The sequence below is a fragment of the Sinocyclocheilus grahami genome, unplaced genomic scaffold (genome assembly GCF_001515645.1).
Source record: "Sinocyclocheilus grahami isolate Dianchi unplaced genomic scaffold, SAMN03320097.WGS_v1.1 scaffold144.1, whole genome shotgun sequence".
NCBI lineage: Eukaryota > Metazoa > Chordata > Actinopteri > Cypriniformes > Cyprinidae > Sinocyclocheilus > Sinocyclocheilus grahami.
In genome coordinates, this window is record NW_015505323.1 from 1,065,406 (window position 1) to 1,082,553 (window position 17,148).

A 17,148-nucleotide genomic window follows, 5' to 3' on the forward strand; every position below is an offset into this window, starting at 1 on the left:
TCTTGCAGGCACTCATGTCACTTCCATTTCTTTCAGGGTAAATGAATGTATTCACGTGTTGTAAATCAGTCTGTAGGCCAATAGCGCACACAGCCCCTAAATTTAGTGATCAACTATGCATATTATAAACTTAACATTTAACATACAACATTTTTTTTCTATTAAATTATTTTGTCTTTGTTGCTCTTAGTTATAAAAGATGGTATAGCACAGCATTTTTGAATGATTGTCTTCATGAGTTTGTCTGCATCCATATTGCATGTTTCCTCTCTCTTGTAAAGTATACTTGCAGTTATTTCTTCTAGTTCTTTCAAAGCTGTTCTTTGAGTTTCCGTTCACATGTTTTTAAATCTGTTTCATTTGAGGTTCCAAATAATGTCTCATTGGCTTAGATATAACACCTAGAAGCATATAGCTATTCTTATGCACACGTTGCATCTGTTATTTCTATGCAATTATGTTGTCTTTTGCTATTCTGTTACTAATAAAATAGTTGTTTTCACTGCTTATCCTATTTTGGCACAATTCCGAAATTGAACTTGAGTAGTTTTACTAAGGGCACCCATCTCACATGAAATTGAACTATGTCAAACATATTCTACCTGCCTTCCTGATAAAAATTACTATGAATTTGATATGGTAATTAATACTGAGACACTAATTTGGGCAAAAAGCACTAATGACTTGTTTAAGACTTGAATCTTAAAGCTGAGGACTTGCAACTCGACTTGGACTTGCCTGTCTTGACTAGGGACTTGACTCGAGACTTATTTGTGACTTGCAAAACAATGACTTGGTCCCACCTCTGGAAATAACTAACAGCACGTGTTGTTTGTTTTGACACGTGACACTGCGCGCTGCACAGAGTGGGAAACTTCAAACTCAAAAGAAAATCCTGCCGCGGAACAGAGCACCATTCACATAGTTTTCCATTAAATTACATTATATTTGTCCCAAATCATTGTTAATGTACGTAATGACTTCACCTTAGGCTATGAATTATGTATTGTGCTCTTTCTGAGGCTCTAATACAGTCTTTATGCTTCATATAGAGAGCTGTAATACAGATCGCACTTTCTCTTTCCCTTTGCTGTTTTTTTTTTAAACACCGAGCTTCAAACTCATTTATGCCACATTGTTCATTCTTGAAGCAAACTTATGTCCGTTTGGTGATTAAATAAACAGTTTTAGATCGCTGCTGGCAGGGCCGTTTCTAGGCATAGGTGAGCGAGGCGGTCGCCTAGGGCGCCACCAGCTAAAGGGGCGCCAATGAGCGCACGTACTGGCACTTTTAGCAGGGTTGTGATAAAGGGTGGCACGGTCACCCTGAAATATGACTGCCGCCCCCACTGGATCCTCCAATATTATTGGGCTAGAGTACTGTCAATCTGACGATGCCTTTATGCCACTAGATCAGAGTGCTGTCAATTGTTGCCTGATTGTTGCATGCAAAGTTTGCCTCTGTGACTCTCATCTCCCCGCTGGTCTGTCTCTGCCAGCGGCGGAAAAGACCGGTTAATACAGCTCCTCTCGGGAAACTGAGATATTCTTACGGAAACTTAAACCTGGCTTTATATCGCGCAAATAACATCAGCATACAACGCATTAATCGATAAAAGAGTCAAAAATAAAAAATTAAGCTACCATACTCCTAGTGGCTTTTCATCTTCACGAGTCTTTCACAGAGCCGGTGCCGAGGAGGTGTGCAATTGTTTTTCGCAGTCATTAGGACTACTGTTTTTAGATTTACTAAATATAGTAGGCAAATATTTTTTTCATTAATAAACATGAATTTATGGATTTAATTGCACTCATGCCACCTCTGATCCACATTAAATATCTGAAAATACACCTACAAGCCACTTTTGTGTTCTTCTGTGCTACCTCTGTACAAATTAATTTTAATACTGATTTCATTTGATTAGTAACTTATTCTTATTCTATGGATTTATCTAGAATTTAAAATAAAAAAAATTTTATTTGACAAAAGATTACATACTTTTAATAAAGATAGAAAAATGCCATTACAAAGGTAAAAACAAAATTCTACTGTAAATCACTTTGAGTCAAATATCACCTCGTAATGGGAAGGCTATTTTTTTTCATCAAATTTTGGTGCTCCTAAATTTGACCATGCTCCTAAATTTTTAAGATAGCATGAGTTGAAATTAAATGGTAATACTTTACAGCAAGAGTCCTTTTGTAATATTAATGAAAGCTGTAGAAGTATTGTTCCTAGTGTTCATTTCAACATTTACTATTACTAATAGGCTATATTTTTACATTTTAAAGTTTATTTTTTTAACATTAGTAAACTATGAAATAACTTTAATGATCAATATAATAATTAATATTTATATGTTTATTAATTTACAAAGTATGGTTCAGTACTGCTACTGCTTTTTTAAAAATAGTAAAGCTCTGTTTTAGTTTTCGTTTACCATTTTTAAAAACTATCGGTTGATTAATCTGTATCGGCCAGTGTGGTCCAACCTAGCTATCGGTATCGGTAAAATCCACTATCGGTCGACCTCTACATAATTTAACTGATTTTATGAAGTCGGAGTCATATTTTCTTTTACCTCGCATAGTTTTATTTATGTTGTTTGAGGATGAGGGCATATCACATAACCTGTTGATGTGGGTATACGTCTCCTTTGTCTAGTTTGTACCAAGTAATGGATGAAGTTGTGCCAAAATGTTGTAGAATTTGATTGACATCAGCAACACAAGATATGGGAATCATTTTCACTTCTATTTATTGTGCTGCCCTAACAAGCTATTTTAATTTAATGAATTACATTTACATTAGTTTTATTCACCTGCTGTCTGTGACCCTATCAGAACAGACCAGCGGCCGAATTTTGGATTGTAAGCCACCAGTTAAGAACCACTGGCTTAGAAGTCTAGAAGTTTGTGCAGTTATAAATGTTAAACTTAAATCTTTTAGACCTTGATGATGCTTATGAAGTCATGAAGCCAACCTGATCTCATGAGAACAAGGTTACTCTTTTACCAGTTAGTGATTTTGTATGTTTTTGTGCGATGTGATTCATACGGAAACATTATTTTTTAGGGATGCACCGATATGAAAATTTTGGCCGATACCGATAACCGATTATTCTTTATTTTTGAAAGCCGATAACCGATATGTTGGCCGATAAATCTATATCCAAATTGTTATATACTTTTTGAGAGCCTGATTACAAAAAAGGTCTCATCATTAAAAGCCACATCCCAAACACTTCAACATAAGCAGCCTAGTTTGAACGGTGTACATTTTAAAAATATTTTTACTCTCCCATTACCAAATTTAGTCATAAAAAAGTCTTACAAATAAATAAAATAATGCAGAAATAATGCAAACAAGTCACTGGACATCATTACACATGTAAAGAATCAAAATGAATGCGCCATAGATCAATAAAACGGAATAGCCTCTGCACGGACAATAATTAAATGATTTTAATTACTAAACCATATTGTTGATGAAAATAATAAGAGAAAAATACAAGTGGTTGTTGTTATTAATAATATATCAATGATTTTGAAAAAGTAACAAATTAATACCACTGTTTTAAATAGCAGCCATTGAGCTGCAGCTCAAGCTGAAGCTGAAGAGCTGAATGAACACGGTAAACTGAAGCGTTTTGCTGGCAGCTTATTTAACTCAAGGAAATGCATCCTGAGATTAATATTAATACAACATAAACATAATATTACAACTTATATATGTACAAAATTATGCAGTTATTGCGTGCTATAGTCAGAATGTGTGATCCTGTTGTGGATGCGCTCTTCCCATAACAACGCGCTGAAACACGGCAACTAAACCCAAAGAATTCCCAACGTTTTATTATAATAATGTTCTCATTAGAATGTTATATACATGACATTCCCAATCATAGTTATTAATGTTGTGCACTGCTGTTTGGGCTGCGTGTGCTGAGCTAAAGATGATCACCGGTAAACTGAAGCGCTCTTTTAACTTTACCAAACGCATTCTATATGAGATACATCAGATATACATCAAATAAACACAATATTACAACGTACAATTGCACAAAAGGCTGCAAACGAACAGCGCGCATCTGAAGTGTCTCTGAAGGAAATAATGCATTATTTATCGGCTTTAAGATATCGGCCAAATTTTCTTATCAGGCCGATACCGATAACAGAAAAAAATGAGCATTTATCGGCCGATACCGATATGGTGGCCGATATATCGTGCATCCCTATTATTTTTTTTAGAAGAAACCTAGCATGATGGTCCTCCGCTAAACATAACCGTCAGTGGGGTGTATGCAGATCATACGAAAATGTAATTTTCAATGTGTGTTTGTTCAAATTCATACAAATTAGCCACCAATTTGCCAAAATATAAAGTAGAGAGTGTGATTCATGAAACTGTCCTCTGGTTGTTTGCTCAGTAGGCTTCAACCTATGTCATGTCGCAAATTTATTTGACTCATAGTTTTGACCCGTCACGCCTAATATGCTAGTTTATGGGACCACGTTTTATTTAAAATAGGTGTGGGATGAATTTTGTTCTGATGCAGGGAGCCCTCAGGATTACTAGAGTGCTGTGTGCACAGTTATCTCAGTCTGTCTAAATAGTGTGTTGCTTCGCCCTGTGTACTATCTTGATTTGAAGCTTAGGGCATTGCTTCATCTATGTGTACAGGATTACACCTAATGGGGATCTTGTGCAGGTGTATAATCTGGCTGCATTGCAATTACAGCGTTTGATGTTCCTAGGGACAACAGAGAACCAACTGTCCTCAGAAACGTGTCGTTGGCATTTTAATTTAATTTTACCTATAATTCCTGATAAAGCAGCGTTTATGAGGGCGGAGCTGCTTTGGGTACAGCCGTTACCAGGGAAACCGCAATATTTCAGCATTCCTAAAGCGCCACCTCGTGGCAGAGAATGAATTTGCATTTCCAATAAGCCTTTCTTGCTGTTTGTTCAGATCAATGCAAATATCAACTCATGTTTTTACGCAGCAAACACATAGAGTTGTAAATGAGAAAGATGTTAATGTGCCTTCTAAAAATCTAAATTAAGACCATAATATTTATACGTTTTAAATTGACATTTATATGCTTGATTTATCCCTTTTCATAAAATGGTCTAAAGGCTGAAATGCTGTTGTATAAGGTTTTTGTGAAAACCTGTATCTGAACTGTAAATCATGTAATTTTATGGCTCAGTACTGTACGTTACCATAGACATTGTCCTACCCCACTCACACTGTTCATTTTACTTGTGCAGCTCGTGGGTCATAAATTGACTTAAATTTATTTAAAAAAATTCTGCAGATACACTGTAAATAGTGAAATAAAATTCCTTCATATTTGTGTATTGAAAATATTTTTGATTGAAATTTAAACTCCTATCTGATTTTCTATATTTAAAAAAAAGGTCTTTTTATTTTATTTGGGCTATTAGATTAATTTTTGGGCTACCAAAATTTGAGGAGGACCTGCCCGAAGGGCTACCAGGGATTTTGAAAGTTTGCGAGCCTTGGACAAATTAGAAAGCAGACTCAATCACTATTCTATTCATTCTTAATATTTAATTTGATGTTAAATACAAATATTTAATTCTACAACCTTGTGTGTGATTTTAAAACCAGAGCTGAATGGAATAGTCTGGAATTTGGCACTGAAAATTGTTTTGCATTTTCATGGGCAACTGGCAGTTTATTCAGGTTGTTTTAAAAATCCAGCCATTTTTTCAAGTGATGACTGGTCAGACTTGTCTTAGTCGCAGTTATCTTGGGAATTTTAAACTGATTTGTCCCAGTAAATGATCCTTAAGCCAGTTGGTGTGCCAGCTTCCAAAACCTGTGAGTCTCACAAATCTGTGGTCCTTTCAAACAGTTGTCAGGGTTAAATGACAGTGTTTTCTAAAATGTTGTTGGTTTGTTTATAAACCATTTAATAGGTGTTGGCTTTAACACTGTGTTACCTCATTATGCTTTCACCAGCATTGCAGTAACTTTCTTATTTGTATTGCATATTCTAAATATCTTGACACTATACATCCAAGTTCCTGAAACCCAGTTTCATTTAATGCTGAACCACATGTTTTTATATGAAAGCTTCAGTACCTAGTGATTATTTCTAAATGAGACACTCACTTAATCTCTAAATAAAAAACAGCTATAAAAAGTCTCTCTCTCTCTTATTTCCAGAACAAGCTATGTGACAATTTACCCCTAGTGCTGCCAACACCTTTGGCACCATTTTAGGGTGAGATTGCACCAATCTCAGGATTTTGCTGTTGGGATTAATTTGCTGCTTGTGGTGACCTGCATCTACATATCTCTTGAAAAGATCGGTTCAGTTTTAGATGTGAAAACAGGAGCAAAACTGATGTGGCCTCTTTTTTTTTTTTGTTCAAAACTTCTGGTTTCTGAAACCAGAAATGTTTAGTCTTTTAGGGTATTTATAGCAATAGCATTAAACATGACATTTTATATTTTGAGTTTATTATAATTTCACCACAAAAAGTTTCATTAGCTAAACAAACAGCTGTTAAAATTAGTCATAAAACAAGGTCAGGTTTAATTTAATTGATTGAAAAATGTTGTTAAATTAAATGCCATTCATATCCTCATATGAGGCATAATTGCTCATTTAACTCTATTAGAAAGTGTCTGTTAATAAGGAGATTGGAGAAAGGAGAAATTCAGTAATTCAGATTACTGAAATGGAAGGGCAGGGTTTCTCATAAAATTAATGGCTGACATATATAGATGTGTAAAGAGAAATGGGACAACTGTAATTTCCTTGAAAGCTGAAATAAGGAGAAAACTAGTGAAATTGCCAAGAGTTGCTGTGGTAGGAAATTTTTGGAAATTATAAACAATGGTTATACATCTACTCAGGAATGAAAATAGTGGTAATATATATATATATATATATATATATATATAATATATGATTTTTTTTTAACCTTAATTTATTGGTAGTAGCTGGTTTAGATTAACTTTTTTTTTTTTTAATTAGCGTGTCCCTTACATGCAAGTGGCACAAATGATAACTTTTTTTCTCTCAGAAAAGCATTGATTACCTAGGTTATTTTTAGGGCTGCAACAACTTTATCAATTATGAAAATCATCGACAACGATTCTCATCGATTAGTCGGGTCTGCCCACAGTGCACGTCCAACTTCAGCCGGTCGCATCAAATTACAGCTCTGAATAACGCATTTTTATGGACAAAAAAATGCATCTAAAAATAGTGGAGGAAACAGAATGAGCTCCTTCAGAAGAGGTACGTGATCCAAGCTGCCCAAAACATGAGAAATCTTTATTTTAAGCTTCAAGTTGATGCATTAGCGTAATGACTTGCACTGTCAGGTGCTTTGACAGATAAGCGTGTGCGTCCTCAGCGCAAAAAACATTGTTAACGGTCATATCCTTATTTGTAAATGTCACAAATTCACGCGAGCCTTTCCATTTTTGTATAAAGGCCTGCCCTGACAGTCTGCGTTAAGCTGAAATCTTTACTGAAAGAGCGGCGGACACGCGTTAAACACAGTAGAGAGGGAGACTATATTCAGCGCAAAAACATTCATTGTGCTGAAACATCTGTTGTTGAACATTCAATTTAGGTTTAAAAGTCAACATGCAGTGCGAGTAATTTATGGGAGTAAGAACTGTGAAGGGACAGCAGCGTGTAATTGTCTGAATATAAATGTCAGAGGCTTTTACAGGATAAAGAAATGACAGTAAGAGGAGACTGACTGTGATCAAAGTGCACGCAACGCTTGTTCCTGCAGAACATTACTGTGATTTTATTCATTTTTATTATCTTTATTATTTTAATTTATAAACTATATTCACTATATAGCCTACAGTAATGAACAAATTTATGTAAGGTTTTAACCAATTTTGTAAGGTTTGTGCCACTGCTGCTCTTAAAGGGTTAGTTCACCCAAAAATGAAAATTAGGCTGTGTTTTACTCACCCCAGAGTCATCCTAGGTGTATATGACTTTCTTCTTTCAGATGAATCCAGTCGGAGTTATATAAAAAATTGTCTTTGTTCTTTCAAGCTGTTTAATGCCACTCAGCGGGTGTTGCATGCATCAGTCCAAAAGAAGTTAAATAAAAAGCGCCCATCCATAAAAAAATTGGCTCTCACTGCTCCATGGGGTGAACAAAGGCCTCCTGTGGCGAATCGATGCGTTTTTGTAAGAAAAATATCCATATTCAAAATGTAATAATCACTTTAATGTAGCTTGTGCCAACAGTTGTACACTGAAGCAGCTCCGGAGTGATGACGTATAGGGTCAGCGTTGCGCATGCACCGGTGAGTCTCGTGAAAACCAACGTTTCCTTACTTTAACAAAGGAAAACCAGTTTCCTCTTGGCTTATCGAAATCCTCCGACATCCTTTTTTACAAATCCTCGTTTTGCACTTCTAATTAGTGACTGTTGTTTTGTTTTGATCTCTCCGCTGCGTTTCTGCGTGCGTCACTTCTGAGTGGCGCATGCGCAAAGCCGAACTCATACGTAAACCGTTTCGGGTGGATGAGGTTGGCTTTGCGCATGCGCTGCTCAGAAGTGACGAATGCGGAAGCGCAGCGGAGAGATCAAAACAACGGTCACAAATTAGAGGTACAAATCGAGGATTTGTAAAGAAGAATGTCGGAGGATTTCGATATAAGCCAAACAGGAGGTTTGACCATTGCGCTCCCGTCTCTTGCAGCATATCATGCATGAAACGGCATTCTAAAAACACGGTGCTAAGTTAAAAGAAGTTCAACTCGACTCCCATCTTTCTGCATTTTTTTTCTATTCCACTGCCCGCGTTGCATCTTTGTCAACACAAAAGCGCATTCAGTGTAAATGGCACCTAGTGATATTCTACTTATGGTCCTTCACAAAGCGCGTCACATGTGAGCGGTTAATTACGTGCGCCGACATGCGGCTGGATCATTCTTTTCTCTTCACTGTTAACAATAGCATACTTTTTGTGAAAGTGTCTAATTCTAACATTTGTAAGAAAATAAGAACAAATAAACTAATTTCGAGCATAGATAAACTAGAACAAAGTTACAAATAAAATCAAGTCTTCTACGATCCGTTTCACCCCTACAAGTGAGTGAACAATGTGAATCAAGGAAGGAATTTTATATTACTATTCAAGATAGCCCGTCAGGCAGGACAGTGATATATTTTGGTAGCCTGACTGAAAGATACAATAGCCTTGGGACGTCAGGCTAGCCATTTTGTGAGCCCAGTGACTAGGGCTGGGTATCGAGTTCGATACTTTTTAGGCACCGACCGAATTGCCTCGATACCATCGAGTATCGAAAAACGTCTCGTCGTTCGGTACCAAATTTCGATACCTAAGGGGTTAGTCTCATCAGCGTCAATGAGCCAATAAAGGCCTGGGTATACTTCACTTTCCGCGTTCCTTTCCGTCTCGCGCTCAGCCGTGTATGCACAGCTTTTAAAGTATACTCAACCGCGGATGAGTGCAGACGGACGAGCTCAACACAGGCGCAGTTTGACTTGCACTATGTCTCAACTTTCACCTCGTGCATGTGCTGTTGTACGCGGACCGTCCGCGCGGTCTCAAAAAATTGCCTGCACACGGACGGGGTGCACAGCTATCCGCGAGCCCTCCTGATGACGAAAATGACGTAATGTGGATGCGGACGGCCGAAGTATACTTTGGCCTTAAGCCTGCAGCACTAGCCGGTGTGTTCGACTAGAAGAGGTGCAGTGCAGATCGATCAGTGTTTGACATTTGCGAGAGCGATTCGAAAGCGCACGGAGCAGTCTGCTCTCTTTAGCTCTCGTGGTACTGTAATACACTGATCGGTCTGCACAGTCGGTCCGCGTCAAGTCGAACACACCTACTAGTTTACACCGGTTACACTCAAAGGTGTGGCGCACACGTGAGGATGTAGTGCTAATGCGTCCCAGCCCCCTTAGATGTAAGGCTACATTTACACTGGTGCGTTTGTTTTAAAATGAAAATGATCCTCATCATACTGGCGTTTCCACTGCGTTTCAAGCTGGCTTTCCACCATCTCCAAGCGACAGACCGGTCATTCAGTCATTAATTTCCAATGGAGAGTAGCGCGGGAGCTGCATGGAGTTCCGATCATATGCAGAAGTCCGTTCATTCTACGTGACCGAAAGGGCGTGTTATGTGGCCATTCATGCAAACTGTAGCATCATGCTACATAAGACAATAAATAAGATTTATATTCCGCTTTTACTCAAAACTCACTTTAAACCACCATCGAGTGTTTGCAATAACTTCCAATTGCCGTCTAATGTGTGTTTTGGCCATGTAATGTTGCTGAAATTAAATGTGTTATTACCTCTGACTCGGAGTCAGAGCAGCGATCATAGAAGAGAGAACACAGGCAGACAGCGCTGGAAGCTGCTAATGCTCATCAGTAAATCAGTGGAAAATAAATAGAAATCAAGATTATGTCTGAGCTATGCATTTTAAAATGAGCATGCACTAGTGTAAATGTAGCCTAACAGATGTGTAAACTGAAGACTATTTGAGCTTTATTATAACAATTTGCACTGATTTATTGTGTTGGTTACATTTTGTTCCTTTGTGCAGTGGCTCAGGAGATGAGTCTTTGAGTTTGTATAAACATCAACAAGCTGAAAAATAAAACCAAAGGGTTTTTTAAATTAATTTTTTTAGATAATGTAATCTTGTTAAAATTGATTTCATAAAATTGGTATCGAAAAAAGTATCGTTCAGGAACCAGTATCGAAGTCAAGGTATCGATATCGAACATTTTTTAACGATACCCAGCCCTACCAGTGACAGTGCTTCAGTTTTTTTCCCCATACTGCTGATTGCTTTGTAATGCTGTGAATGTGGTAAAATATTTGTTCTCTATTCAAAGAGCATATTTATCAAGCTACAAACTGACCTTTTCTCATCAGGAGAATTTGTTCAAGTAGAAATCCCTCCTTTGTTTCGACTCTTGACTTTCCCAGTATGTCAAAGTCCTTCTGTGACAATGATATCAGATGCACATTTGAATGAGAATGAGACTCATTTTGACAGACCTGCTCTGCTTGATTAACTAGAACAACAACTTCTACTTTACCCACTGAGCCTCAACAAGTCTGCGCAATGTAGTAATGGGCACTTCCAGTCCAGCGCTGACCCTCACACTAATGGATTGAATTGACCTCATTCTAGCCCAGACCATGTGTGTCTTCTCTTCTTTTGCCCTATATTTTCATGGGTCAGGGATTTTATTTTAGATTTGTATTTACTGGAATCTATTCATTTGATTCTGTATCTCTCTGATTTACTGTGCTGTTATTTACTATTCACATCCATATAGGATTGATTTCTTTAAAATAAGTGAAGCTTGTTTTGAATTTGCCGTTTATATTTCTGGCAATATTTGTGAGCTTTCTCATTCTCAGCCTGCTTTGAGATATACAGGTGTGGTAATACGGTAATTGAATACACTTTTCCCAGATGCCATTGGGGCTAATAGTGTTTTGTTTGTTCTTGTGTTACAGTCTCTGGTGGAATGAGCGTAGCGTGTGTGTTGAAGAGGAAAGCTGTGCTCTGGCAGGATTCGTTCAGCCCCCACCTGAGACTGCCTCCCCCTGACAGGCCATTACCCAGCATGCCTGTGGTGCTGAGTGCTGCGGGCCACACCCCCCAACCTGGCCCTTCTCCTCAGGCCCCTCCCCCTACACAGGGAGCGGGACGCTCTCAAGATGACGCCATGGTGGATTACTTCTTCCAACGGCAACATGGCGAGCAGCCCGGCTACAACAATTGCAAACACCGCTGGCCGACTGGTGACAACATGCATGCAGACAACCAGGTATAAGTTAGTGACTAGGTAACCACTGATTTTTATTTTTTTTTTTACTGGTATAAAATTAAATCTTATAATAATTTTATAACTTTTCACACAGGTACGATCGATGGATGAGCTTAACCATGACTTCCAGGCACTTGCACTGGAGGGTCGAGCCATGGGAGAGGTGAGAGACCTTTCTTTCTTCATCTTCTGCATGATGCTTCATTTGGGCTTATGTATTAATGTTTCTGTCTGATGTCCCCGCTCTGCAGCAGCTTCTTACAGGGAAGAAGTTTTGGGAAAGCGATGATTCAGGGAAAGATGGACCAAAAGGAATCTTTCTGGACCAGTGGAGAGACAGCGCTTGGGGAGCCTCTGGTATGTGTGTGATTAAGATGCGATGGTTGTATTTTACATATTTAGTATTTTTCTTTCTAATGTCCTTTTTTTTTTCTCTAGATCACTCGGTGTCCCAGCCAATCATGGTTCAGCGCCGACCAGGCCAGGGCTTCCATAGCGTCGGAGAGGCCGGATCTGTTCTGTCGCCACGTTCTGAGAGTGGTGGATTAGGCGTCTCCATGGTGGAGTATGTTCTTAGCTCCTCTCCTGCTGAGAAAATGGACTCGTGTCTGCGCAAAGGAGCCTTTGTGAGTCTCTTTCATCATTTATTAAGATTCTGTTCATTTAGGTAGAAAATTCTTTATTTACTACCTTTATATTATTCCAAACTTTAAAAAAACTCCTCTGGATTTGCAACAACATGAGGGTGTGTAAATATTTCTTTAACTCCTGAACTCCTTATATCCATTTCAATCTCCCTTTCTATTTCTTTTAGGGTCCAAGAGATTCAGAGGTGGATGACCCTGAGAAAAGGGTGGAGCAAAAACCCAAAACAACCTTTGACCCTGAGCGGAATGAACTTCAGGAGCCAGAGCCGGATGTTTTGGATAACCCCAATGGACTGCCCAATCAGAATGGACTTGATGTTGACGTTAAGGATTTTAGGTATACACTGTCAAAAAATGTATTGTTATTGTAATTTTAAAGAAATTAATGCTTTTATTAAACAAGGATGCATTAAATTTATCAGATATTTGATCAGACAGTGAAGACATTTATAATTTAACAAAATATTTCAATTTTAAATAAATGCTGCTCTCTTGAACATTATATTTGCTAAAGAATCCTGAAAAAAAAATGTATCTCAATTTTCACTATAAATATTAAACAGCCTGTTGATTTCTGAAGGATCATGTGACACTGAAAACTGAAGTAATGGCTGCTGAAAATTCAGCTTTGCCATTACAGGAATAAAAAAAATTAAAAATAATAATAAATATATATATATATATATATATATGACAATTATTATAAATAGTCATAATATTTCACAATATTACTGTTTTGTTTTTGTTATAAATTCAGCCTTGATTGAGTATGAAACGTCTTTTCGAAAAAAAAGTATCTTGACCCCAAACTTTTAAAAGTTCTCTTTGTTGCTTTCCATACATATACTTTCATTATTTCTCAAATGTGTTGAAGACAAATCTCTCTTGTTTCTCCCCCAGTCGTACTCCTGGTAACTGCCCTCTGACTGGTCCAGAAGTGGAATTGGGTGGACTAGAACTGCCTGGATGTGCAGGGCCAAAACCAGCTGAGGAGTTCTCAAATGTTGAAACCCAAAATGTGACCCTGGATCCCATGGAATCTGTTTCCATGGAGACTTTACAGTTTGCAGATTACACTGGAGGCCAGCTGCCTCTTGACTCCACAGCTGCTACTGTCAGCCTGTTTGACTACAATTCTCCTCAGCAGGTAAATATCTGATGCTGCTAGCACTTTCGACATACAAGACTGTAATTAGAGTAGAATAATTATAAGGAAAGCTTGTGTATTTATAAATGTTTGTGTTATGTTAATTGTTATCAGAGGCCACACATGTTAAGGCTAACTTTGTAAAACCTCTTGTCTGAAGTAATGTGCCACGTTACCATTGTCTCTTTAGAAATTATTAGTCACATTTGCATGTGCTTCTAAAGCCTTGCATTTATGAATGTAAACAATGTTTAGTATAAATTTCATTCCTAATAAAAGCAACATGTATTGCAGCTGTTCCAGAGGCCCAGCGCTCTGGCAGTGCAGCAGCTCACCGCAGCCCAGCAGCAGCAGTACGCCCTCGCCGCAGCTCAACAACAACACATCGGTGAGTTTGACTGTAGGTATGAGTCTCCAGACTTAGTGGACAAAAGTTTCAGGTGTTTTATTGAACTTGGTTTCTTGTTGGTTGTGTTAGGTTTGGCCCCAGCTGCATTTGTACCGAATCCGTACATCATCAGCGCTGCTCCACCCGGCACTGATCCATATGCTGCCGGCCTCGCTGCTGCCGCCACTCTAGGTGAGAGGTCATGGTTTAAATTTGAGATGGACATGTAATATGTATAGTTTGTGTTTCAAGATAAGTATGAAATGATTGTCATTATAAAGTATGTTAATGAGTCCAGTAAAATAAGGTATTATGTACAGTCAGCTTCTCTTTAAGGTTCTGATCACCCTATTGCGGTTTATTTTCTGATTATTCTGTTTAAGTATTAAGCATTTCTGCTTGCCAAAAAAAATTACAAAATAAAATAAAAAACAACCAGCTTAAGCAAAAATAAAACACTAAGAATATTACAAAATGATACAGCTTAAATAAATTACATGTTATTACAAAATAAAATAAAAAACAACCAGCTTAAGCAAAAATAAAACACTAAGAATATTACAAAATGATACAGCTGACCAATCAATCATTCTTGCTGAATAAAATAATTTCTTTAAAAAACAAAACCTTTCTGACCCCAAACTTTTGAATGGTAGTATAAATGCATATTATATGTATACCAATGCCATATTCATTATGCAAATATATAAATAATTTACATTTGAAAGTGTCTTAGTGCAGCAGATTTCATTGTACTTGTACGATGACAGTACAGAAATGTAGACTGCATTCGACTGCATTTCTGTGGCAGGATCGGTCTGTTACTAACGGGTTCTCTACTGAGCAGTCCCAGTCTGGAGTGGATGCTCATGAGGAAGTGTTGCTCATGATGGCTGAGGGTTTGGACTGCGTCCTCCAGGGGCTTGAGATTTAGCTCTAGGATTGAGGCAGTCTCCTTCATTAAGACACACACAAACACACACCTGCTTTGATGCTCCTAAAGCAGAGTACAGAGGCAAAGGAAATGGCTGCCGACTGCATCCCGTGTACATCAAAGCCCCTGAGCCAGCTTTGAAAACAGTGTGCTTTGGCCCTTCATCTGAGATATGACATGTGTTTGTCTTTCAGGTCCAGCAGTGATGCCCCCACAGTACTATGGTGTCACTCCATGGGGCGTGTATCCTGCTAACCTATTCCAACAGCAGGCTGCCTCCCCCTCCAACGCGGCCAACCAGCAGACAGCAGCACAGACCCAGCAGAACCAACAGCAGGTAAGAGTTCAGCCAACCAGACCACTGATGTAAGGAATTCACAACATGCATACATTAAATCATACACTGATCTTTGTTTGCTCCAGGTGATGCGTGCAGGTGGAAACCAACGCCCTCTGACTCCCAGTCAAGGACAGCAGGGTCAGCAGACAGAGCAGCTTGTAGCAGCAGCAGCTGTGAATTCCGCCTTGGCATTTGGGCAGGGTCTGGCAGCAGGCGTACCTGGTATTGGACTGTTGATATGTTTTTTTTAATCAATTTTAACCTTATAATCATAGAAAACCCAGAAATATCATTGAATTTTAAAATAGTGGTTTCTTGGCCTGAAAAGTGATGAAAAGGAATAACATTCTAAATAGGCATGGACATTTTATTTTTGTCATTTGTATACACTACAATTGTTGTCGTTTTTTGTTGTTGTTGCTTTTGAAAGAATGCTTTATTCAGCAAAAATGTATTCCACAAAATATTAAGCAGCATAACGGTTTTCAACATTGATAATAATAAGAAATGTTTCCTGAGCACAAAAATCGGCATATTAGAATTATTCGGAGTCTGTGTGAACGTCCTTTAACAGATCAAACTTTCACGGTTAGAATGATGTCTAATGAAGATGTGTTTGTTATATTCCAGGTTATCCTGTGTTAGCTCCAGCTGCGTATTATGACCAGACAGGTGCACTTGTGGTGAACACAGGTGCTCGTGGTGGCCCAGTTCGACTTATGGCCCCTGCCTCGGTTATCATCAGCCCATCAGCAGCAGCAGGTACATGTTTGAAAATGACAAATCAAGGTTGCACAGTCAACAAACCACCATTACATTTTTTCGAAGTGTAGTCTTGTATTTGAATATATTTTTCCTATCTTTTTTTTTTTTTTTTTTACAGTGGCTGCTGCTGCTGCCTCAGCAGGTGGGGCTAATGCTGGTCTTGGTGGTGGAGCAAGCGGTGCGTTCCGTGCATTGAGTTCCCAGCAGGCTCCTGGGCAGCAAGGGAGCGGGGCTTTGGGAGGAAGCTCTTTTTATGGGAGTGGCTCCCCAAGCTCTTCCTCACAAAGCTCTTCACTATTTTCACAAGGCTCTGCCCAGGCAGGAAGCACCTCGCTTGGATTCAATGGCAACCCATCTTCTTCTCTGGGAGCCACTCTTGGAGCAGCACTCGGGGGTTTTGGCACAGCAGGTTTGGGCCGAAATCATTAACCAAAACATTGATGTTTAATTAGTGCTAGTTGATATAAAAACTGCCTTGTATGCAGTTTAAATGTTTATATACAACAATTTTTATTTGAATGTTAATTTGTTAAGTTTCATTAATTTATGATTAAAAAAACGAACTTTAATTTGGTAATAAATAAAATAAATATTCCATAATATTATATTATGGAATATTATATAATTATATATAAATTATTAAAAAAAACTTCAAAGCACACTGCACTGGAGGAAAAACTGTAACAAAAATGATATTCGTTCCAAATGCTCAAATGTTTGCATTTAATGCAATGTAAAAAAAAATGTTTTGCGTTTAATTATCTGTATTATGGTTTCGTTTTGCAGTGACTAATTCCAGTTCCAGTGGGTCCCGTCGAGATTCCCTGACGGGTAGCTCTGATCTGTACAAGCGCACACCCAGTAGCCTCACCCCTATTGGCCATGGGGGGTTCTACAATGGCCTCAGCTTTAGCTCCTCCCCTGGCCCAGTTGGCATGCCTCTTCCAAACCAAGGCCCCTCCCACTCACTCACCCCGCCACCCTCGCTCTCAACTCATGGGTCTTCAAGCAGTCTTAACCTTGGTGAGTACAACACATGTTTCAGTTATCTTTTCATCAAAAATATTTAATGAATTG

General features: G+C 38.4%; 1 protein-coding gene across 3 annotated transcripts in view; it reads left to right on the top strand.

Annotated features, from left to right (window-relative positions):
- Positions 1 to 17,148, top strand: part of LOC107591628 (pumilio homolog 1-like) — a 31,960-nt gene that overhangs the window by 10,556 nt on the left and 4,256 nt on the right. Inside the window, exons 2-14 of one of the 3 annotated variants that reach the window (XM_016280838.1) lie at positions 11,537 to 11,850; positions 11,945 to 12,013; positions 12,102 to 12,207; positions 12,289 to 12,476; positions 12,665 to 12,834; positions 13,398 to 13,644; positions 13,939 to 14,032; positions 14,135 to 14,224; positions 15,161 to 15,303; positions 15,390 to 15,528; positions 15,937 to 16,068; positions 16,190 to 16,480; positions 16,858 to 17,094. In XM_016280838.1, coding sequence (XP_016136324.1) covers positions 11,548 to 11,850; positions 11,945 to 12,013; positions 12,102 to 12,207; positions 12,289 to 12,476; positions 12,665 to 12,834; positions 13,398 to 13,644; positions 13,939 to 14,032; positions 14,135 to 14,224; positions 15,161 to 15,303; positions 15,390 to 15,528; positions 15,937 to 16,068; positions 16,190 to 16,480; positions 16,858 to 17,094 — 2,209 coding nt within the window. In that variant the 5' untranslated portion in view covers positions 11,537 to 11,547. Of the gene's footprint in view, positions 1 to 11,536; positions 11,851 to 11,944; positions 12,014 to 12,101; positions 12,208 to 12,288; positions 12,477 to 12,664; positions 12,835 to 13,397; positions 13,645 to 13,938; positions 14,033 to 14,122; positions 14,225 to 15,160; positions 15,304 to 15,389; positions 15,529 to 15,936; positions 16,069 to 16,189; positions 16,481 to 16,857; positions 17,095 to 17,148 lie in introns of all 3 variants that reach the window. The other 2 variants (XM_016280839.1, XM_016280837.1) reach the window with 2 other exon arrangements.